At 47.3% G+C, this 24,615-nt stretch overlaps 2 protein-coding genes across 2 annotated transcripts; both read left to right on the forward strand.

Annotated features, from left to right (window-relative positions):
• Positions 1 to 351: 351 nt before the first annotated feature.
• Positions 352 to 6,578, forward strand: KRT32 (keratin 32). Its single transcript, XM_011381269.2, has 7 exons — positions 352 to 819; positions 1,504 to 1,586; positions 1,723 to 1,879; positions 3,190 to 3,351; positions 3,432 to 3,557; positions 4,278 to 4,498; positions 6,449 to 6,578. Exons 1-7 carry the CDS (start codon positions 352 to 354, stop codon positions 6,576 to 6,578), a joined length of 1,347 nt encoding a protein of 448 aa, XP_011379571.2.
• Positions 6,579 to 18,287: 11,709 nt separating this feature from the next.
• LOC105306325 (keratin, type I cuticular Ha8-like) lies at positions 18,288 to 22,386 on the forward strand. The gene is given in 8 exon segments (XM_011381270.1): positions 18,288 to 18,779; positions 18,964 to 19,046; positions 20,098 to 20,254; positions 20,623 to 20,784; positions 20,867 to 20,940; positions 20,942 to 20,990; positions 21,472 to 21,692; positions 22,254 to 22,386. Coding segments are annotated over 8 exon segments (1,371 nt in total).
• The last annotated feature ends 2,229 nt before the right edge of the window (positions 22,387 to 24,615 follow it).

Below are 24,615 nucleotides of genomic sequence, written 5' to 3' on the forward strand. Positions count from 1 at the left end.
CTGTGGTCTCTTGGTAGCTCCACCCTGGTAATGAAGGCCCAGGCATGGAGTTGATCCTTTGAAGATGTGTCCAGAAGCTCTCCCCTGGGGATCAATGACAGGAGCTCAGAGTCCTATATTAGCCAAATGACAAACTTGGCCTCTTTTATGAAGAAAGGAACACCTTATTGAAAACCAAATTACAAATTAATTAGCATCTTCCTCTGGGGCTAAGTATAAACATCAACACCACCTCATGATGACTTTCTAGTATAAGCCCCCTCACTCCAAGGGTATAAAAGAGCCTGAACAGGATGGGGTCTGTCGATGCTGTGATCCATATAGCTGCAGCTGTGAAGGGGCCTCCCTAGCATGACATCCAATTGCTCACCTGCTTCCGTCAAGAGCTGCCCTCGGCCTTCTTCTGTCTGCTCCAGCAGCATGAGCTGCCGGCCTGAGCTGTGCCTGGGTTATGTCTGCCAGCCCATGACCTGCGTGCCTTCTGTCTGCATGCCCACCACCTACCGGCCGGCCAGCTGCCTCTCCAAGACCTACCTATCCAGCTCCTGCCGGCCCAGCAGCTGCCGGCCAACCAATAGCATCTCCAGCTCCATGGGTACCTGCAACTGGTACTGCGAAGGGACCTTCAATGGCAGCGAGAAGGAGACCATGCAGGTCCTGAATGACCGGCTGGCCAGCTACCTGGAGAAGGTGCGCCAGCTGGAGCAGGAGAATGCCAGCCTGGAGAGCAAGATCCAAGAGGCCTGCCAGTCCCAAGTGCCCAACGTATTTCCTGACTACCAGTCTTATTTCAGGACCATTGAGGAGCTCCAGCAGAAGGTGAGGACAGGCAGTGAACAGTCTCACTGGGAAGGTGACTGGAAGGGCTGGCATTCCAGATTTGAATCTCATTAACTTATTAAGCTATGTTCAGGGAAAAGAGACTCCTTAGGGCATAGGATTATCTCATAATTTGAGCACTCAGCCAGAGCTCTTAACATGCAAAGAGGCCTGGGATATAGTCTCGGTTCTACCATTGATTCATTGCCTGACTTCGGGAGGTCCCTTCCCTTCCCAATGCCTCAGCTTCCTCATCTGTAGAATGGAAATAGTAATGATACTTTCCTAATGGGACTCTCAAGAGGATTCCAAGAGTTGGTGTAGGTAAAGTGCTTAGCACTGTCCCTTAAACAGTGTGTTTTCAGTGAATGTTAGTGCTTATTAAGGCCTCTTCTAACTGTCACGTGAATGACTTCAGACTTAATGAGATTCTTTCCCTCCATATTGCTCACTGCATCCAAAATGGGGCATTTGGATTTATGCAGACCCGAGTGCTTGAAAAATAAATCTCGTATCTCCAAGAACTAGCAGTTCACTAAGTATCCCCCAGAGTTCCAGGAAAGAAGGGCTTCTGCAGGGACGGCTGCAAGCCTGCTGAGCCCCACCAGCTGCCGTCTTCTCCTCACTTGATTTCTTAATCCTTCTTACTCTGGACTGACGCCCTTTGTATACCTTGACCCCCAGATTCTGTGCTCCAAGGCAGAGAACGCCAGGATGGTGGTGCACATCGATAATGCCAAGCTGGCCGCTGATGACTTCAGGACCAAGTGAGTTTGGCCTGCACACACTTGGCGAGTTTTCATTAATTTCGTAGAGAGTTGGAAAAGTGCCAGCAGTTCAAAGTCTCCTCTGAGTTCTGCATTCAGTTTCACCTCCTAGGTTGCTGTCCCTGTCCTTGTGTAGGTACGAGATGGAGCTGGCCCTGCGGCAGCTGGTGGAGGCTGACACCAACGGCCTGCGCAGGGTCCTAGACGAGCTGACCCTGTGCAAGGCTGACCTGGAGGCCCAGGTGGAGTCCCTGAAGGAGGAGCTGCTCTGCCTCAAGAAGAATCATGAGCAGGTAAGACCAGAAGTCAAGCCGAGGTGGCCCTGGGAAGCAGAATGGGAGGAACACGGCGTTTGGGTTTGGATAGATGTGGGTTGACATTCCCAGGCCTGCCACATATTGTTTCTGTGACTTTGCCAAATTTATTTAACCTTTCTGAGCCTCCACATCTGTAAATGGGGATAACACTATCAGACAGGGCTGCTGTGGGAATTAAATGAGGTTGGGTGTGCGAAACACCTGTCCCTTGGTTGGTGCTCAGCTAGCAACCCTCCCTTCTGCTTTTCCTGGACTTGTATGACTGCCTGATGCTTTTGCCACTGCATTTGTTTCTCTCATGAGAGCTACGTTCTGGGGTAGAGTAAGGCACAAGAGCCACAGGGGGGCTGTGCTCTGGAACTTGCATGGAACTGTCTGTCCAGCTGTGCTAGGTCAGACTGCTGCTGCTGGGGGTGACCTCGTGTCCCCAAAGGGAGAGTTGAACTACAGTGGTTTTCTTTTTTTTTCTGTCCACTGTCTCATATCTCTCTGTCTCTTCTGTTTGCATATAACATACTTAACCCCAAAGCCGCAAGTCAATCCTTTCCGACTTTTCCTCCTCTCCTGCAGGTCCTCGGAGGGAAATCCCTCCACCCTGCGCACCTGTGTGCTGCAACGCCCACCTGAGCGCTGGTGTTTTTCCCTCCTTCCTTGGGTTGACTCTCAACTTCTTGACTCGGGATTTGAAAGAACAAGTGCCTGTGAATCCTGGCTGGGTTCCTTTGGGCTTTAGTGTAAAGTAACAATCAGTCACCACATATTCGCCAAGTGTCCTAAGGCACCTGACTCATCCCACTTAAATCAGAGAACTGGGAACCTCACCAAGAGCCACTAATGAAGTGTTATCGCACACTCCTGGCTGGCAGTCCCAGCGACAACTTTCTCTCTTTGGCAGCCGAGCCCGAGAGGGCGCCTGCTCTAACTTGGGCCTTGAGCAGAGCAGAGCCTGGCTCCTGCTGCCCTCCTTCCCGGATGAACACAGGTGGCCAGGGCACAGGGGCACGAGTTTCCCTCTTAGTGCAAGGGCATCGAATAAACCCTGACGCTGCTCTTGGCTTCTGCCACAGAGACAGGAGGTGTTTAGCCGGAGTGCTTCTCCCAACATGGGGGTGTCCAGCTGGAGCCGGAAGACCATTGTAACACTGCGGAGTGAACTGCAGTCTGCAAAGGGCCCCTCTAACGTTCAGATCTTTAGCATCTTTGGTTCCATCTTTTCACGTCTCCCTGGGGAGGGGAGCCTGGATCGCGAGACTTTACACTTGTTTGGGGCTCTTGTGCCTTTTCAGGAAGTCAGTGCCCTCCGATGCCAGCTTGGGGACCGCCTTAACATTGAGGTGGACGCCGTACCCCCTGTGGATCTGAATAGGATGCTAGAAGAGATGCGGTGTCAGTACGAGATGGTGGTGGAGACCAACCGTAGAGACGTGGAGGCATGGTTCAACATGCAGGTGGGCCTCTCACAGGTGGGCCGGTCTCCCCCACTGTCCCTGGGAAGGCACTCCAGCCTCTCCTGTCTCCCCCACCACAGATGGAGGAGCTTAATCAGCAGGTGGCCACGAGCTCTGAGCAGCTCCAGACATACCAGTCAGACATCATTGATCTGAGACGAACAGTCAACACGCTGGAGATTGAGCTGCAGGCCCAGCACCGCCTGGTGAGTGCTGCTGAGTGGGCACCTCTTCCCTGAGAGAGGTGGCACCGAGCATAGGTACAGGCAGTTAGGAAGGAGGAGAGGGAGGCGGCCTGGATTCGGCTACCACGGATGCTCACCCAGTGGACCTCTCCTGGAGGGAGGTTTCTCCCAGGGCCCTGCTCAGAGATGAAACAGGCATGCCTCAAATCTGACGTGGGCTAGGTGGCCACTGTCAAATACGACTCCCAGAATGCTTGTTCTCGGCTTCGCCTGCCCTTCCACATCCATGCTTCTCCATCCAACCTGTGGAGTTAAAAACAAAAAACAAAAAAACCCATGCCCAGGTTCCTCCCCAGAAGAATGAAATCAGAGTCTCTGCTGGGTTTGAGTGTTTTTTAAAGGCTTCCATGTGACTCTAACATGCAACCAGGATTGAAGACCACTGTTCTAAATGATGCTGTAGGAAAGGAGCCTGGTGAAGCCTGAAGCCAGACTAAGGTTGAAGGAGGAATGATGGATTTAGGATCATATGGACCTGTGTCCAAACCCTGGTCTATCACTTACCAGCTGCTTAACCTTGAATAAGTCACTTGACCCTTGGAGTTTTAGTTTCTGCAGTGACTTAGGTAGGGAGGGGCCATTCCCAACCCCAAAGAGAGACTTGGCTCTTTCTAGGGCTTTCCAAACCAGGCCATGAAAGTAGATCTGTTCCTTATAGTTTCATCTTTCTTTTTGCCTTAGAGAGACTCTCTGGAGAACACACTGACAGAGACAGAGGCCCGCTACAGCTCCCAGCTGGCCCAGATGCAGTGCATGATCACCAACGTGGAGGGCCAGCTGGCTGAGATCCGGGCTGACCTGGAACGGCAGAACCGGGAGTACCAGGTGCTGCTGGATGTCCGGGCCCGGTTGGAGTGTGAGATCAGCACGTACCGAGGCCTGCTGGAGAGTGAGGACTGCAAGTACGTGAGCCCAGCTGAGGCTGAGGCTGTACAGAGAGATGTGTGGGAGGGTTGGGGGAGGCCATAAGAAGCAACTGGATCTACTCATAAGGTAGGACACTGTCATAATTAAAAAGCAATTAGGAAGCTTGTATGATCTAAAGAAAGTCAGGCAAGTATCATGCTGCCATCTCCAAACCCAGCCCATTGGAGATCATTCTGTTATATTCCAAGTCAACAAACTTCTTCCAAGTGCCCAGTGTGTGCCAGGTGCCAGGGGAATCATCGGGATGGATGATGACAAGGCATTCACTCTCAAGTTGTTTCCATCCATTTAGGGAAGCAGACAGGCAAACGGAAAGCATACTGGCGGGGACGTTTTTCAGCACTTGTGAGAACAATAGGGAGAGCTTCACGAGATGAGCTGGAGCAGCAAGGACAGGAAAGGTCAGCCGAGCTCCGTTCATGGAGAACCATGAAGACCAACCACATTGGGGAGGGAGGGCTTTATTTTATGGGCAATTGAGAGACCTTGCTTTTTTTTGAGGAGAAAATGATAGAATTTGCTTAATTGCCTATCTCCCCCCACTAGAAGGTAAATACTTGGAGCTCAGAGACAATATAAAATATTTTTATCCCCTGCACTTGGCACATAGTATGTGCAGTAAACATTGCTTGACCAAGTCAGCGAGCGCTCAAAGCTGCTCCTCACAAAGACGACACAGATGAAGGCAGGAAGGGCTGAGTAGATGGCGGAAGGACCGGGCAGGGACATGCTTCAGGAGGCCCTGGTCAGGGTCTAGGTAATAAGCATCGGGGAGGGTCTGAATCAGGGCAGTGGCAGCATCAGCCTCCAGCTGCTGCACAGATAGAATCAGCATGACTCAGTGGCTGTCTCTGCGAAGGATACCTCTGGGCTGAGACATCTGGTGGGCCGATCACTGTTATAGGTAGTTTCTTATTCTACATTCAGGCTTTGCTTCTCTGTCATTTAGAGTCGTGTCCTCCAGAGCAAGAGTTGCAAAGTCAAATGTTTGTCAAGGACCAGGCTGTTAATACACATGAATGATGTGGGTCATAGGGGACTGTGGAGAACCAGGGAGCTGGGCCTGGTCCAGCGAGGGTCGTGCTGCCTCCTCAGAGCCATTTCTGTCACATGAAACTGGTGCTTCTGATTGCTCAAAGGAAGCCAGGTGTCTGGATTTTTTAAAAAATATTAAATTCTCCTGAATTTTAGACATTTTCAACATATTAAAAACAAATATAATGCCAGCCAAATGAAACACATTTCAGACTGGCTGCGGTCCTCAGACTGCCTGTCTAGTCTCTGGGCTACTTGGTATCCGTCCAATATCCAGTGTGTTGTTTCTGGTTTTGAGCCCACACCTATCAGTCTCTGAGATTATTCATTTTCCTTTTACCATGTATTCCTTCTGTATTAATTGATTAATTCATCTTTTTCAACACATTCTTATTAAATGCCTGCTCTAGACTAGGTATGCAGGTGGGTACACATCCATGGCTATTGACCTTACTGCCCAGTAGAGAGAGAGATCATGATGGAATAATCACAAATCACTCTGGAAGGAAGTACATAGTACCATAGGGAGATTTCACACAGAGAGATCCAGGGGGGCTTCAAGGAGAATATGACATTAGTACTCTTTATCCTGAGTACTAATGGGAGCCACTGAAGGTCTTAGGCAGAGAAGAGGCACGATTAGATTTGTGTTTGTACAAGATCACTCTGGCCATCATGTTAATGATGGTTAGGAGGAGCAAGAATGGGGTTGGGAGACCAGTTACGGGGCCCCTGGGATTGCACAGATGAAGACGATGGAAGTTGGGACTAGGGAAGTGAGTGGAGAGGGTGGGCAGTGGGTGAATTTGGGAGCCATTGGGGGCAGAACCAGATGAACTTGCTGTCCACTCAGGCTTCTTTCTAAACCCCCATGTACCTTTCTTCTGCAGATTGCCCTGTAATCCATGCTCCACAAACTCATGTCCACATTGTGTGCCCTCTCCCAGTGTGCCCTGCACAGTCTGTGTGCCCCGCGCTGCCTGTGTACCTTGCGTGCCCTGCCCGCCAGGCCGCTACTGAAGTCCCTCAGCGCCAGTGAATCCTGGAGGGACCAGAGGCGGGCAGCTGGTATCTACTCAGGCCACCTGACCAAGGTTCAGTGGCCATCGAGAGAGCGAGACCAGCCGTGGCCAGCAAGGAAGACTGAGCGGTGCCAGGGGTGGGCAATCTGTCGGCAAGATTCTCGGATACTGCAGGGGGAGCCCTATGCTCCATTTCTTAGAAATGGCCTCTCATTTCCATGGGCTAATTGCTTTCTTTGCTGATATTTCTGGTTCTCTGCTGCCTCAAGAGCATGTGTTCTCCATCCTGGCAAATAAAGCCTCATTCAGTGGCCCTGCAAACATGTCTTTCTCTATTTGTCACTTACGATGCTATCCACCAGCCAATTCTGCAGCTCAGTTGGCATTGAGAGGAATGTGGCCAAATTCTGTATTTGCTTTTATGCCCCTCCACTTCCATAGAGGCTTGCGAGGCATTCGTCAAAAGGTCCACATGCCAGAAACCAGTTAAAACTAAGCAATTAGTTCAGAGCCAAGTAATAAAAGCATAAAGAGAGGAAGGAGATACTTATGCCAGAAACCTAGGCCAAACAACTGTAAGTGAGAATAATACTGTGATAACCCCACCCCTAAACCTCATTATAGCTGGTACAATGGGATCATTCATTTATAAAGTCTTCACTAATTGCCTGGGAGGTGTAGGTTCTATCACATGGGCTGGTAGCCCCCTAGATACCTTGTTAATGCTCTATTTAATCCTTGTAACAATCTATGAAAAAAGTACCATTATTTTCTCTACTTTATAAATGAGGAAACTGAGACTCAGGTTAAGAAACTTACTCAAGGTCATATAGTAAGTGGTGGACCCAGGACTCAAATATAGGCCTTCAGGACCCAGAGATGCTCAATTAATTCATATTTTGAGTTCTCACTATTTGCAGATTACACCTGGGTGCAGGAGAATACCAAAAATCCAGATATTTCTAGTTAGAAAGGGAGCTAAGTCCAGTGTGTATAAGGCCTCACTCCTTCCTCCATAATAATAATAATAATAATAATAATAATAATAATAATAATAATAATAAAATAATAAAATAATAAGAGTAACCATTACTACCACTTACTGAGCACTTGTGATGCACCTGGTATATTGTCGAGCACATTACATAAATTAACTTATCCAGTTTCATGACCACCTTGTAAGGTAGGCGTCATGTCCATCTTAGAGATGGGAAACTGAGGTTCAGAGAATGGTTTAGTCAGTTGCCCAAAGTTGCATGCAAGGATGAAGATTTGGACCCAGGTCTAGAGGCTTCTACGACAGCATTATTCTAACCACTGCACTACACTGCCAAATTCCTACCTAGAAGGATTACACACTGACAAAGACTGGGAGAAAGTACTAGCTTGGGGAGAGCAGAAAAGGCTTTATTTAGCTGGTGGCCTTTGAGATGGACCTGGAAGGTCTAATAGGCTGTCTACAGAGCAAAAGAGAGGTATAGGTATGTGGGATTCTGCAGGAAAACAGAAGTCATGCCTCAGGGGCCTTGAGTGGCCTGCAGGCTGGAGCAGCAGGTTGGGAAAAAAGCAGGCTAGAACAGACTGGTGGGAAAAAAGCTGAAATGGTAGAAAAGTATCACACCATGGGGGGCCTTGGTTACTCCACAAAGAGCTTGGACTTTTTCCGGAAGGCAGTGGGAGGGCTGTTGCAGGATTTGAGCCCAGGGATGACATGACTGGCATGGTATTTTAGAAAGTTTTACAAAGGAGTGTAAACAGGATGGCTGAGAGGCAGGGAGAAAGCTGATGAATAGTGTATGGAAGAAGCTAAGGGGGTCTCAGCTAAGGCAATGACAGTGGGAATGGAAAAATAAGGGACCATCTTGAAGAACTCAGTGAAGGACCCAACCTGGCAATGGTTGGCCATGGCTGATAAAGAGGAGTGAGCTGGCAACAGGAATCTTGAACATCTTTCTGAACCTCACCCTCCAAACACACGGTTCTTTCTTAATGAGCTGAGGTGATGTTTCAGTTAAGGATCTGCCCTCCGGACTTGCCAAGAAATGATGAGAAATGGATTGAATCCTGAAGCTGCCTGGGGATCTCCGGACGTGATCCCACATGCGTGCTTGGCAGACAGGATCATGATCCTGACAGGAGATACAAGCACACTGCTTAGCCAGCTGTGGTTCCTGGTTGGGGTGGGGTGGGTGGGTAAAATTTCAATGAGCTGGAATGCCAAGGCAGGGGGGCTTCTGGCTAACTGGACGTTCTAGTAACTGAATGTAAACCGACAGTCCTTCTCAATTGCAATCCCTGTGCAAGATTTGGCTAAAATGTGCTTAGCTTAAGAAACATAATAGATTGAACAGAACCAAGTCTTCGGTTCTAGAATCCTAGGCCTGTTCTGTCCAGTATGACAGCTGCTCACTACATGTGGCTATTTAATTTTTAATTAAATGAAATTTAATAAAAAAGTTCAGTTCCTCAGTTGCACATATTTCCAGTGCTTAATACCTACATGTGGCTGGGCGTGCCATATAGACAGTGCACACAGGGAATATTCCATTATTGTAGAAAGTCCTATTGAATGGCACTGTCAGAATCATGAGGAGCCTTACAGATGATCTGGCCCAGCCTCTTCCACTTACAGACAGGGAGTCTAAGGCCCAGATTGATGGAAAGATATGCTCACAGATGCAGAACCAACAGGTGGAAACTGAAGCCAAGTGTTCCGACGCCAAGCCTAGCGGGTCTCTCTGAGCTTATTATGCTTTCTCTAAGCACTGAGGTTTATTATTCTTTCAAGCTAATAAATATTTCCTCTTTCCCTTCTCTCATGTCCCTAAAAATAGAGACTTTTTTTTTTCTGAGATTCTAAAACTCTTTTCTGGGAATGCAGTTCCCCTTTAAATAACAACCAGCAAGCACCAAATGCAGAATCTCCATATCCTTTGAGCATTTGACTGAGTAAGAGCACAAGTCTCACTCAGGCTGTGGCCAGAGCGGGAGCAATCACACAGGAGTAGCCGGCCGGGAATTTAAGCCCCTAGACCCTACGGGGACTTCTGCAAGCTCCTTTTCCCCCAGCACAATATTGTCCAGTCCAATCTGGTTCATGTTCCCACATCTGTGTGTCACTCCGACTTGCCAAGACCTGTCTGATCACCCACATGCCGGTTAAAGCTTTTTATATGAGACCAACCCCCACAGCCCCAGGGCCTGGAGTGCTGCCCCCTGCTGGACATGGATGGCCACCATCCTCTGTGTTTGGATGGTACTTTCAAGCTAGAGACCTGCAACTGTCCTCCTGCTTAGCCCATCTCACTTCCCTGATGAGTGAGGAAGCCCTGAGTATGGACTTGGGGAAATATGCCCACCAGCAACAGGGCATATTTCTCCTGGACCCAGTGCTACGTACACGGGGATTCTCAGAGAAACTGTGTCCTCATATCAAAGCACTGGCTTTAATTAACTCCGGTTTATGGGAAAACTTAGGCAGGGCTATGGTAAAGTAATAAAACTTCTGACATATTTGATGTTTGGGAGAAACTCCCACAGGTAGCAGGATTCTCCCGCAGTGGGATTGGGAAAGAAAAGACCTATGTTTCATGGACACAACTTTCCCTGAGGCCATTAAGGAGTCTGGGACTTTTGCTTGCACCTCGCTGCCAGAGAGCGAGGCCCCCTTCTGGGTGGGGAGTGAGGACCCACTGGGCAGAGCTGCCTGCATGAAGCCTGGCCAGAGGGCAAGGGCTCCTGGAGAGAAAGGCCCAGGAGTGACTGAGGGAGGGGGCAGATTGTGGACTGAATTGCACTGAATGGATCTTTCCCTCCCTATTATAAAGGGGACACTTTTACGATATGATCAAAAAAGTGTATGCCAGGCCATAACTGGGGAAATCGTTAACAATAAAACAATTTTCTTTGGGGGTTTCATAAATTTTAGCACATGAGTGCAATGATCTCAATTTTGCTAAAGAGGAAGCTCCTAAGATCACTTGATGTGATCTTTTTGAACAATTGGTCAAGATAAGTTTACTTCCAAATAGTCCTGTCTCTTAGCCATAAAGAAGTAACCAAACACACTCGTAAGCGTCTTGCCATAATGAGACTATCAGTGGCGTTGGCTTCAGAAAACCTGGGCTAAAATCCCAATCCTACTGCCAACGTGCGGTGATTTTGGCAGATCCCCTAACCTCTGTGCATCTCAGTCTCCTCCTTGCTTTTGGAAATGGGCATAATTCTACTTCCTACCCAGAGTCGTTGGGCTAGACTGCATCTGAAATGCCTATCATGATGCTGGCATGTTGTAAGTGCTCAATTAATGTTGGTTAAGGAAAACTTCTTTAGCAATAAGTCCCTCTTGTCTTCTGATTTTCCCCAATGATTTTGGCAGCTGAGTCACTTTTCGGAGTCAACTGAAGCTCAAGTTTCAGAAATAGTAGCAATAGCAGCAGCAACAACACAATGACACAGGGGGCAGCTTTGCTTTGCTCTGAGGTTATAGAACATCTGGACGGACTTCCAGTCTTCGTCTAAATGCCTCGATAAAGTGGAAGGTCCAGCATCTGAGGCCCATAGTCCAGTTCTGGAGTCCATCTGGGTGGTGCCCTCTCTCTGCCCAAGCCCTCTGGCTCCACGGCAGACTAAAGCTCTCCCCACAAGCTCTGAGGGATCCAATTTTTAGGCCTCATTCATCATGCTTTGGAGAGTGGCAGTCGGCAAACTACTGCTTATGGATTAAATCCAGCTGCTGTCTGTTTTGGTCAATAAATTCTACTGGAACACAGCCATGCCCATTCTTTTCCATATGGTCTGTGCCTGCTCTGTGCCGCAGGGGCAGAGTTGAGCAACTGTAGAGCAAAGAGACCGTATGGCCTGCAGAGCCTAAAATATTTACCATTTGGCCTTTTAATAGAAAAAGTTTGATGCAGAGGAAAGAGGATGTGCTGGAGTTAGGAGAGTTAGGAGTGCGGGGCCCGGTCCCGGCTGTCTGTCTGGCTGACCTGCTCTGTGTCCCTGAGGCGCTCACGGCCCCTCTCTTGCCTCTGACTGAAGAAGGAAGGGGTTGAATTAGCTCTTTAAGTTGTGTTCGATCACCTTTGCACCTCTTCATTCTATGCCTGGTCTCTCATTCTATGCCAGGGCTCTGGTCCTGACATGGAGGCCTCCATGCTACCTCTTTGAGAGGACCCCTGCATCTTAGAGACTGTGCCACTCCAGAGAGACACCAGATGGTCACTCAGGGAGCAGAGCTGAACTTCAATATGGAGTGTCTTTAACGAGATAACATGAAACATCCTTTTAGCAACAGAGGGCAGTAACAAGGAGTCCAAAGGCAGTTACCCCTCTCTTTTATGAGGTAGGGAGCTACTAACAAAGACTGAATAACTGACTACTGGTTGTTCTGATGCCTGTGGGCATGAGGATGTCATGTGGGAAACTTGAGGATTGTACATTTGCCCTAGATGGGTGGATAAAAGGTCTGGGCAAGGAAGTACTCTCACACTTTGGCACTCGGCCATGGTAACCAATCTGTAATTCGGCTTTCTAGGACCATGGCTTCTAGCTGTAGCAGACACCCTTGCTCTTCAAGCTCTGTGCCCAGTGGCTGCCCAGTCTCCAGCACCGCACTGGGCCCCACCTGAAAGAGAGCAGCCAATCTTGTAGCCATCTCCCACTGTGGTTCGTGGCCAGTCCAGCCTGGCCCTTCCAGCAGTCACCCAACTTGTCCTCTGCCAGGGACCAACCACTTCTCTACCAACATAGGCACCTAGAGCTGATTCAGGGAAAGCTCCTCAATGGTAGCGAGAAGGAGACCAGGCAGTTCCTAAATGACCACCTGGTCAACTACCTGCAGAAGGCATAGCAGCTGGAGCAGGGAAATGGGGAGCTGGGGGCCGAGATCCAGCAGCAGAACAAATGGCAGCTCCCCAACATGTGCTCCAATTACTGCTCACACTTTGAGACCATTAAAGAGCTGCCACAAAAGGTAAGGTGAGGCCTGGATCTCTGGCGTCAATGGCAGCAGAAGAAGGGTGAGTATTGGTATAGGAAGAATGGAGGGGTTGCCTAGGATATGACATTCCACAAATGTTCATGGAAATGAATTGCAGATGCCAGAAATAAACTTTGGTGTCAGAGGCTCTACCATTTGGTCTTATCCCCAGTTCCATCCAACAAGCACCACTGCTGATGACTGTGATGAGAAGACTAGGATATGGGATCGGGATATGAGTTTATTTCTTCACAATCCAGATCTGCCTTATTTAAGGACTTGTGAGCATCAGCTGTCAGTGAGTCACTGTGCTGGGCCCTGTGGAGCAGACACCGCCTCCAGAGTGAAGCCTTTACCCTCTAGCGTGGCATTCAAGGCTGCTGCGTCCTAATCCTCACTTCTTTTTGCAGCTCGCCTCTCTCTAATATAATTCATGCATCCTGTGCTTCCGACAAACCGCTTTGTCCCCTTCCCCTGCCCCAAATATTGGCTCAGAGGAGTAATGTTCTCTTTCTCATGTTTGCATTTCCAAATTCTAGCCGGGCTTCACAACCCAGGTGAGATGCCACCACCTCCTGGAAGCCTTTCTAGAGGCTAACCCCATGTGGAGGGGTTTCGGCCACCTCAACCCACACTTAAACATCTCTTATGGCATTTTCATCGTTCTGTTCTGCTTTGGAGTCCCTATTCTGTACAAGATGATGAGAAGGATGAAATATCTAACTTCATTTGAGAAAAAAAAGTTAATCACATTTACTTAGCATTCAGTGCTGGTATTCAGGGGGGATTCACCAGTCTCTCTGTGTGGCTGTTTCTGCCAGTCTCCCTTTCATTTACTGCCAGTGTGAGCAGTAATCTGGACATTTCTGATCTCTCTCTTGATTTTACTAGACGTCAAGGCTGGGCTGGGAATTTTCACATTCATTATTCATTCAAACCCTTTCGATACCCTTCGAGGTGAATATTATTATTTCTATTGTATCTAGAAATAAAGTGCACCTTCATGGAGAGTTTACTGTCAGAAGCTTTGCTGAGCATTGATGCTTGGTTGCCCTCAATCCTAACAATGATTTTATGAGGCAGACAGAATCACTATTCCTATTTTATAGATGAGAAGCTTTTAAGTTTGAAGAAATTAGAAGCTGAGCCTGAAGTCACAGAGCTGATTAGCTGCTGAGCTGTGACTTGGGGCCACTTAACTATGGCATGGATGCCTATGAGGAAGTGGATCAGGAGGCAAAGGGAGGTCGAGTGCATCAGGCTCAGGGTCACTTGCATGCCCATGCAGGCTGGGGTTCCCGTGCAAGCCTCACTGCTGCCCAAACCGACCTTGGTAGCACCATCCCTCCCTTCCCACATGGACCTTTAGCAGAATGAGGTATAGAACGCTACCCAAGTTTGTGCTGTCACAGAGCTCAGCCTGTTCCATCATAGACTTAAATATAAGACTGAAACCATAAAACTCCTAGAAGAAAACATAGGGAAAAAAGCCCCTTGACATGGTCTTGGCAATGATTTTTTGGATATGACACTTAAAACACAAACAACAAAATAAAAAATAAACAAGTGGGACTATATTGAACCAAAAAGTGAGCATACATTCATATATTATAAAGCCATTTTGTTTTTCTGAAAACACTAAGCTTTTTAAAGGGGGTGATGGTGATGGTTGAAGACCCTGAAGTCAAGAAGGGAGCTGACATTTATTAGGTGCTTACTCTGTGCTGAGCATTATGTTGGGTGTTCCACACACCTGGTATGTAAATCTGATCGTAAATGTGGATAGGAGAACATGGATGCATTTAAAGGTTAAGTAACCTGATTGAGGTCAGGCAGCTCGGAAATTGGGATTTTCATATTTTCTACTTCCGTTGCTGTGAAATTATCGAAAATCTGTATGTTGGCCTTTGTCCCTAGTTCCTGACACAGAACTCTTAATTCCTTTTGTAATTTCCTAAGTGTTAAGAACACTAGGAGCATCTTTTGTTATAGTATTTGTTCTTTGACCCCGGTTCCTGACTCAGAGCTCCTAAATCCCTTGGAATTTCCTAAGTGATAGGAGTGTCTTTTGTTCTAAGGAGGCTACCCTTGGTGGGCTCCTAAATGGGGGCTGGTCACCAGAAAGACCAAGGTATATTAGATGCTTGGAACTTTCTACCTTGCCCCCATCCTCCAGGAAGGGGAAAGAGACTAGAGACTGAGTTAATGATCGATCATGCCTACCTGCTGAAGCCTCCATAAAAATTCCAGCGCCTTCCTACATATCTTGTCCTCTGTGTCTCTTCATCTGGCTGTTTATCTGTATCTTTTATTATATCCTTTTAAATAAACAAGCTAATGTAAGTAAATGCTTTCCTGAGTTCTGTGAGCCATACTACTAAATTATCAAAACCTAGGATGGGGTTGTGGGAACCCTAATTTATAGCCAGAAATTCAGAAGTACAGGTGACAACCTGGGAATTGCAATTGGTGTCTAAAGTGGAGGCAGTTTTGTGGGACTAAGCCCTTACCTTGTGGGATCTGACATGGGTAGATAATGTCAGAATTATAGGAAATCCAGTTGGTGTCATAGAGAATTGCTCAGTGTGTAAAAACCCATAAATCTGGTGTCTGAAGTATTGTGAGTGTTAAGAGTCAAGAAAAAACAGGAGTGGTTTTTCTAGACAATTGCAAAGAACAAGTAGTGTCAACTTTGATCTGCTCCTGGGTCACTGACAGGATAATGAGAAGAAAGATGGTAACCTCAGAGTGAATGTGGCACCATCCTCATAGGCCCAACGTGGAGCTTTGTCACAAATCTCTCTCCCGCTCTAAGGCAGGTGCTGTATCTTTTATAGATCCACTTCTAGTATCTAGTATGTCACGGTAGGTGGAAAAATAACGTTGATAAGTAAATAAACTTTATAGATCTAAGAAATCAGATGGTAAAATCCTATCTAATTTGAATAGGAAAGGTGACTTTTCCATTTGTCAAAGCCTTGAGAGTTGTGTACACCTAGGAGACATGCAGTAGGAGGCTCTACACACAGGAGTTGTCTCCAATCTTTGCATCCATTGCAGTATGTGATGGGTGATGTTGCCATGCAGGGCACAAAGCCTTGGATGCTCCCATGCATCTCTCTGCAGCATAGAAGAGGTAAGCTGTGGGTTAGGTGCAATTTCCAGGTGCTAGTCTGAAACTCCATACTTTTCTCTCCCACTGGTTGAGATACACCCATAGGTAGCAACATCAGGTTTGAAAATAGCATCCCAAGACCACAGCTCCAATGTCCATCTCCAGTAGACTGCCCACCTCTGGAGACTGGTATTCCTAAAATCGGAATCATTGCAGAGAACGTTGTGCACACAGGCGAGTGAAGGAGGGCTGAAGGCTCCCATCTCTCACTCTATCTTCGCCACTTCACCTCACTGAACCTGGCTCATATTTGATCATCAAGGGCCATAGGGACCCTATTTAAAGGATTAGGGAAGAAGGTTGTTTTAGATATGAGGGCAAAGATCCTCACCCCATACTCACCTCCTTTGAGAAAAATGCAAATCAGCGGAACCAAGCGACTTTACAAAGAGATGGGCAACATCAGAGTCATTATGCAAAACAGCATCCTCAGTAGAAGCCCAAGCCAGGACCATCACTGAGCTTTAGTAGAGAGAAGCATCATCCAAACATATAAAGCTTCAGCAGTGATGTTATAAAGTAGCAAGTGTTATTTATTTTGAGATGGAAGAAATCATGGGTTTTAGCTAATGGAATGAATTGAGCTGGAGAACAAAGTCAAAAGATGGATTCTATTTTGCAAGTCAAAAGAAATAACTTGAAAAGTCAAGTTCTTTGGTTTACTGAGAAGCTTGTTGCTGTGTGATGAGGTAAGCACTGTTTGAAGATATAACCTATGCAGATTGTACCCAGAAGCCTCTGAAGGATCGGATGACTTGGCCTGGTAATGTCTTCTAATGATAGTGTCTGTAAAGAGTTATTCATTGATGAGCTCCAAGTAACCCTAGGTCAGAGCTGACCACTAGTTACCTTTTCTTGAAAACCCTATCTGGACCAAATTCTCAAATTATGCATTTCTTCTTGATAGAACTCTAATAGCTTATGTTTCACATACACATAGCTGGTCCCTGTAGAGATGTCTGTTCAGCTTTTGTGCAATGCTCAGAGCACTGGCAAATATTCGTTTGCTCAGAGACCTAGTTGTAACCACTTTGGGGGGATGTCTTACTTGACATTAGATTTTGTTCAGTCTTAGAGGTCTATCTACTTCCTGCCGCAAATTTTGAGAGAAAACTTTTGGGACCTTACCAGTTAGTTATCTTGGTTCCTAGTATGGTACGAGATGTAGTATAATAGAACTTTCTCCTGGGCATTGTCCTGCATGGTCCTTGGCGAAATCCTGACCTATTGCTTTAGTACTCCAACATCTGTGTTTTCTGATACACAAAGAGGAATAATATAGAACGTTGGGTTCTTGTTTTATTTCTTGATTGCAACTTCTTGCCCAGTTTGTAGGCCTTTAAAGCCTTCTTAGTTCTGGCAATGGCACAGTTGTTCCGTTTTGTGGGCAGAGTGGGGGCTGGGGTGGTGGTCAAGGTGAAGAAAATAAGAATAGGCTCTGGAGTTGAAAGAAACTGATACTGAGATGAGGCTTTGCCACTGTATAATAGGTTGATCTTAGGAAAATGATTTCATATCTCTGGCCCTCAATGCCCGTTCCTTTCTTTCTTTATAAAGTTAAGGTAATAATGTATCCTTTGTAAGATGATAAGAGGGATTAAACAAAGTCACCAATCAATCCCCTAACACATACTGTAGGTGCTTGATAACAGTCTTTAGAATCAAGGAAGTAAGGCAGGAAGAGGACCAACAATGACTCTGATAACTCAATATCCTTTGAGTTTCATGGCCAAGTCCTTATTTGACTTTCAAAAAGATTATTGTTCATTTTTGTTTGTTTCTGGACCCTTGAGCTCACCTTTCTTGGTCCAGATCTGGCATAGTTATCAGGGTCACCCTCATACAAGACACCCATGGCTACCCACCCAAGCTGCTTCCTGATGGACTGTACATCAGGTGTGTGGCACAGTACCTGGCATATAAGATATGCTAAGAGATGTATGTTGAATGAACAGACTTACCAAAGTCTTACTGCCTCTCAAGTGAGTCTGAAAGGCAAACAACTGAAGAAAAGAAAAACACAGAACTTCTTAATAACCAAAACCATAACATCCGCTAACCAAGAACCACTATAGGGAAGGCTGGCTGAGTTTTAACCCAGGGATGCCACTACAGTCATAGGGGTTTGTCTCTCCTGCTACTCCAGTGACCAACAGGAATGGTCATGCCTTTAGAGTGGGCAAATCAACAAGGAGGTCAACCCCAGTCAAGGTATAAACACTTGATGGCTAAGAGAACTTTTGTTCTTTGAAAAATAATAAAAGCTTCCGACCTCTCAGCAACAGACAACCTGATATCAAAGAGCCAAGAGGCACCTCAGATTCATCCACATTCCTTTAATGAGGTGAGAAACCCTTAATGGTAAACTCAACAGCTGAGTAACAGGATGACGATACAACAACAGGTCGAGAATCAAGGCAGCGAGGCCAAAGCGCTGAGCCAACACCCGCCTGGGATGGGGTATAAAAGGCCTAGGAGGGAAGGGGGTTGGCAGACTCAGTGTCTTGGCCTTCCCAGCACTCTGAACCTCTTGTGCAGCCTCAGCCCACAGCATGACTTCCTTCTACGTCAGCTCCTCCCCATCGCTGGGCAGCATCACGACTCCTGGGGAAAGAAACTTATGTATCTCCTCCATCGATATTGGGAGCCAGCCTGGGGCAGAGGTCAAGCCTGCCTCCCCGGGCCTCTTGGCCACCGTGGCACACGCCAACCGAGTCCGTGTGGGGACGACCCCTCTGGGCCGACCCAGCCTCTGTCTGCCCCCCAGCTGCAACACCGCGTGCCCCTTGCCAGGGACCTGCCACGTTCCCGGCAACATCGGAATCTGTGGGACCTACGGTGAAGGCAGCCTGAACGGCCACGAGAAGGTGACCATGCAGTTCCTGAATGACCGCCTGGCCAACTACCTGGAGAAGGTGCGCCAGCTGGAGCGAGACAACGCGGAGCTGGAGACCAAGATCCGAGAGTGGAGCAAATGCCACGAGTCCACCGTGTGCCCGGACTACCAGAGCTACTTCCGGAGCATCGAGGAGCTCCAGCAGAAGGTGAGGTCTGGGGCAGCCCGGGATAGGCCGGGTCTGCGGGAGCAGGGGTGTGGCAGGCCAAAACCACCGAAGGCTCAAAGACTTTGGGGTCTTGGGTTCTCCCGAGCAGGAGTGTAGACACCACACGTAGGGCTGAGGCTGGAGTATGATGTGTGTGTGTGAGAACTGTGCTGGTTTTCCTCAGATCCTGTGCAGCAAGGCGGAGAATGCCAGGCTGATTAGCCAAATCGACAACGCCAAGCTGGCTGCCGACGACTTTAGAATCAAGTAAGTAGAGTCAAGAGGGCTCAGAGTGACTTTTTCCTTCACCCTAAGTCCCAACACCCAAACACTTGTTGAATGAGATAATTGCTGTTCTGTTTCTTCTTTCTTAAATGCCCCAAATTTAAAAGAAATTATTACACCCAAAGCTAACAGATGAAAAGCACGGCACAGGGAATGTAGTTAGCATTAATATGATGGCTAAGTGGAGGGTCAGGGGAAGGAGGGAGAAATTGAGGGAATCGTTTTATGAACAATATAGATGTCTAACCAATGTACTGTATACTTGAAACTAAGTTAAATAAATAAATTTATTTAAAAAAAGACGGTGATCAGAAAAAAAACACTAATAGAAAGTAGAGGAAAAAACACCATTAAGTTAAGTGTGTATGGTACAGCCTAGTATTAGTCCTTCTTCATTTATTTCCCTAAAATAGAAATAAGGCTGCCTGAATTCATTAACCAAGAGCAGAATAAAGTAATTTCGAGAATAAACTGAGCAAGGATGGCCACTATAGTTTATGTATAAGTTGGAGGAGACATGTAGAGATGGGTCAGGGTCCAGATTTAGCTATGGAGCCCCCAGCTACCAGACATTTCCACTAAATAAAGGTGAGAGATGAACAAATAGCCCAACACAAGGAATAAGGGAACAAATCAAGGCTGCTGGTTGTTGCTTATCCTAGTTAATGGACAGTCCCTACAATGTGGTGAGTCCCATACTGGGTCCTTAGATACATGGTATTCAGTCTTTCTGAACCATAGTTGCTTCAATGTACAATAATAAAGGCAGCATGGGCAAAGTACTGAGTCAACACCCACCTGAGATGGGGTATAAAAGGCCCAGGAGGGAAGGGGGTTGGCAGACTCAGCATCTTGGCCTTCACTAGACAATGAGCCCTTTGAGAGGAGGGGCTGTGTCTAATTCATCTCTGAGCCAGAGCACGGGGCACAGTGAACAAATGAGGATTGAAGGTGGTAAAGAAGGGGGGGACCCGGGGCAGCTGAGAGGGGCTGTCCTTGGCATCTGTTGACCCCGCATGTCCCGTGATGGCAGGTATGAGAGTGAGCACGCCCTGCGCCTGCTGGTGGAGGCGGACATGTGCGGGATGCACAAGCTCCTGGATGACATGAGCCTGGCCAAGGCTGACCTGGAGGCCCAGCAGGAGTCCCTGAAGGAGGAGCAGCTCTGCCTCAAGAGCGACCATGAGCAGGTGTGGTCCCGTGGCTGCAGACTCACGGGGGAGGGCGCTGGGCAGAGAGTAAGCCCTTCCCACCCTGTGTGGCTCTTGGATCAGAACCTGGGCCTGGTTGGCCTCAGGATAATCGGTCAATCTGGGTCTGAGAGTCGGGGTGACTCTGTGGGATGTGGCCGAGTGAGAGTCTCTTCTCTAAAGATTGGCCCTGTGAGTTCGGGAAGGTCTCAGAGGGGCTCTTCCCGCTGGACCCTGGCCAGACCTTTCACATCAGCACGTGTGTGGGTTTGCCCCTCAGTGTGCTCGTCGGGAGAGGGGTTCAGGTGCTGTCTGCTCTGTGCAAAGCCCTTTCCTCACTTAGGGTTTGGGTCCTTCCGTCCCCGCAGGAAGTGAACACCCTGAAGTGCCAGCTGGGGGACAGGCTCCGGATCGAGCTGGACACTGAGCCCACCGTGGACCTGAACAGTGTGCTGGAGGCGATGCGGTGCCAGTACGAGGCCATGGTGGAGACCAACCGCCGCGATGTGGAGCAGTGGTTCGAAGCTCAGGTGAGGCGGTGCTGCAGAGCGTGGGGAGCCCAGCTTCCATCTGGCCGGGAGGTGATCGTGTCTCTGTGCACTTGTGCTTCAGTCTGAGGGCATCAGCCTGCAGGCCACGTCCTGCTCCGAGGAGCTGCAGTGCTGCCAGTCGGAGATCCTGGAGCTGGTGCACGGTGAACGCCCTGGAGGTGGAGCGCCAAGCCCAGCACAACCTGGTATGGGTCCTGCTTCCCCGTCACCGCACTGCCAGTGCCTCAGTCCGTGGCCTGGTAGCATTTTATTTTGGAGTTCTCTCTCCTCTCACCTGCCTACCTATCGATTGTCAATTTCTTTTAAAATATTTATTGTCAGGGTCAGCTGAAATCAGAAATATAACTTAAAAAGTGAACCTCCCCCTTTAAACAAAATATTGAAGCTTAGGCATTCATTGCACAAAAATTTATTGACTTGGAACTTTTTGTCAGTTATTGGAGCTGTCGATAATATGCAGCCACTAAAGCTTTGGAGTCAGTGCTATTTTGGCAAAATTCTTGTTTATAATTCGTTTTACCTAGAACTCTCGGTGTGAGTTCCTAAAATTCTTTCTGTTCTTGGTGAGTTTCCATATTGTGGCATTTTGGGCCATAGTTATCACTGCTAAGATTTGGTGCAAGTAGCAGTTTCTTTGGTGCCTTACCCCATTATTTCCCATCACAGAAGGACTGCCTGCAGAACTCCCTGTGTGAGTCTGAGGCCCGTTATGGCACCGAGCTGGCCCAGATGCAAAGCCTGATCAGCACCGTGGAGGAGCAGCTGTCTGAGATCCGAGCTGACCTGGAGCGGCAGAACCAGGAGTACCAGGTGCTGCTGGACGTCCAGGCCCGGCTGGAGGGCGAGATTGACACATACCGAAAACTTCTGGAGAGCGAGGACTGCAAGTATGTGGGACCTGGGCAATTCCTGGCCACACCATTTACCCAATTCTCATAAGCTCCTCAGGGTGAGGGAAGTGCTGTCTGCATAGCACGCAGCTTTCTACTCTCCTGCTGAGTGATGTATTGTCTGTCTCACACTCACACTCTGCATTGTTGACAGAGTGTAGAGGGAGGGACTGTCCATTCAGAGGAGGGTGTTGTCATTTGCCAGGTGTCCAGTGGCGCTGCCTGGCATAGCCATTGACTGATGAGAGTAGAAATGTGGCTATTCCTCAAATAGATTTGATCCAGCAGGTATTTTGGAATTGCTTTTTTTTTTTTTTTTTAAATCCTTCCTGGTATTTTCTATCTTGGGAGATAGAATCCGACTCTCATCTACAGAACTTTAATTCCGGAAGAATTTTAGAGATTACCCAGTCTCACCCTAAGGGTGCACAGTAGTGGGGGTCAAATGGCCAGGGCTTTAGTTGGGTCCACATCCTGTGGTTTGCTCCACACGCACATCACTGAGACCCCCATTCATTCCCCATCCCTAACTTTGCTCACCTTTTTGTCTCTCTGCAGGCTTCCTTGCAATCCGTGCTCCACACCTACCTCCAGTGTGCCTCCCCCCTGTGCTCCTTGTCCTAGCTCTGCCCCTCGCACTAGTTGTGGGCCTGGTTCAGCCCATGAAGCCTTCACTGGAAACCAGTTCTGAATGCCTGTGGACCAGTAGGGGTGGTTAAGGCAAGGGGATACCCAAATAGAAATGCTCCTTAGACATTTAGGAAATCTGCCTTCTAACTATTGCTGACTTTCTGCATGTGTAGTTCTATCCAAATATACCAGGAAAAGTGGAATCTTGATTGGGGGCCTTCCTTCCCAGCTCTCGATTTTCCTCGATATGCTCCATAACTCAGTGGCCGGATCCCAGCCACCACTGGTGTCTCAGAATATCTACATCAAAGACACTCAGGGCTGGGATCAAGTTGAAGAAGTATGTTGGGGTGAGTCTAGGGCATGCCTTGAAGTTGCATTTGCATTTCAAGGACACCAACTTTAACCCGAGAAATTTAACAGCTACGATTGATTAGTTGGTGACCAAGGAATTGGGGAACAAATTTCACTGTTTAGGATTCCCTTAAATTTACTGTTTCTAACTATTTCTAACATCTCCAGCTTTGAATAATGGTGCCAGAGGGGAATATGGCACTAGAAACTGCATATTTGATCACTTTCTCTTCTACTTTCTTTCTTTTTCCCTCCTGCCCTCCTCTCTAGGACATTGGCTTTATCTTCTCTAAAGGTTAGGTGGGAACTTGCCTCTATCAGATCTGAGTTCTCTCCACTTAGGGTTTCTACCTTTGACAAAGGACCAGGAGTGCCTCTTGAGATGTAAAGGGAACTTTCAGATTAAGAAATCTTTCTTTTCTATATAAAATACTGACTCTCACAACTATTGTCTGGCTATACCCTTCTCTTCATCCAATTTTTAGTAAAATTTGAAAAATGACTTTATTTTTTCTAGAACATTTTTCTGGAGTATTAAAAGCTATTGATTCAATAGACAGAGAGCTACTGGGCATGATGGTATAAGAATGATGGAAAATATTTCACTACAGTATTTTCAAAATATTTATACTTGTTTACTGTCTATGCATTCATCTCGTCTCCTACTCTTCCTCATCTTTACCATAGTGGCCTTTCCGTTCTTGGACACATGCCAGGAGACATGTCCCTCTTCCTCTTCCCTGGAATGCTTTTCCTCCTCTTTGTTGTTATTTATGTCTAATCTGAAATGTTACTTGCTTGACCATTAATCTATGGTAACCACAACTTCTTCACTTTATGTCCTGTTTATTTTCATCATAGTATCTCTCAACAGCTGAAGTTGCTTACTTGTCTATTATTTATCTCATTAAAATGCTGAGTCGGGATTAGCATCTGTCTACTTCTGCTTCCCCAGAGCCGAGCACTGCCTGGCACAGAGTAGATGCTCAATAAACACCTGTTGAAAGAATGAATGCTTCTGGTCCTGACTTTATTACTGACTTGCGATGGGGCTTGAGAATCATCAGTTAACATGCTTGAACCTCAGCATTTTTTCCTGCTGTTAAATGGAGATGACATTATCTTTCCTACTTACATCCTACATTTGTCATGGATTCTAAGTGAGAAATTAAAACACTCTGAAAAGGATAAAGCACCACAAAAACCTCATCTGGAGCCAGTATCATATAATGACCAGGAGTGTGGGTGCTGAGCCAGACTGATCAGGTTCAAAACTCACTCATGGCTTCAGGTCTTTTCTTCCAGGCAACTAAAATTAATTTCCTCTAACAGTTAAATTCAACCAGAAACAAATTGATGCATTTAATAACTTGATTTCCAGGGCAAATTGTACTTGACTATTTGCATTAGTCCAAACAATGAGAAAACCTTGTTTTGAGGGGCAGAGCCTTCTTAGCAACTCCATTACATTGAGTTCTTCCAAGGAGAGGGGATCAAATTTTATGGGTGGTCTTGTTTCCTTTTCGCGCTTTGGGTCCACCAGGTTAAAGGGATGGGTAAACCTATTTTAGTCCCATGAGGCACACTCAGTAACTCGAGGCCACTATGAATCCTATAGAACTTCATTTTGGGGGAATGCAGATTATGTCTTTTTGTAGTTCTGATTTCTAAATATGGTTATAAGCTGGTTGGAAAAATAGCTCATCTCAGCCTCATAGCATGTCCTATCTTGTGGCTTTATAAGATAAAAAGCAACATGGAGACATGGAGAAGTGACACTTTCCACCAAAGTCAGAGTAAAGGCTGGCATGGCTCAAGCCAGCCTTGTTTTCATGGAGGAAGGAACTGTCCATTGCTTTTGGGGGCTATAGCTTCCCATGCTGAAGATGGGCCCAGTGGTGAGGGGTATTCTTTTGGAAGAACCTCTCATGATATC

The sequence above is a fragment of the Pteropus vampyrus genome, unplaced genomic scaffold (assembly GCF_000151845.1).
Source record: "Pteropus vampyrus isolate Shadow unplaced genomic scaffold, Pvam_2.0 Scaffold432, whole genome shotgun sequence".
Lineage (NCBI taxonomy): Eukaryota > Metazoa > Chordata > Mammalia > Chiroptera > Pteropodidae > Pteropus > Pteropus vampyrus.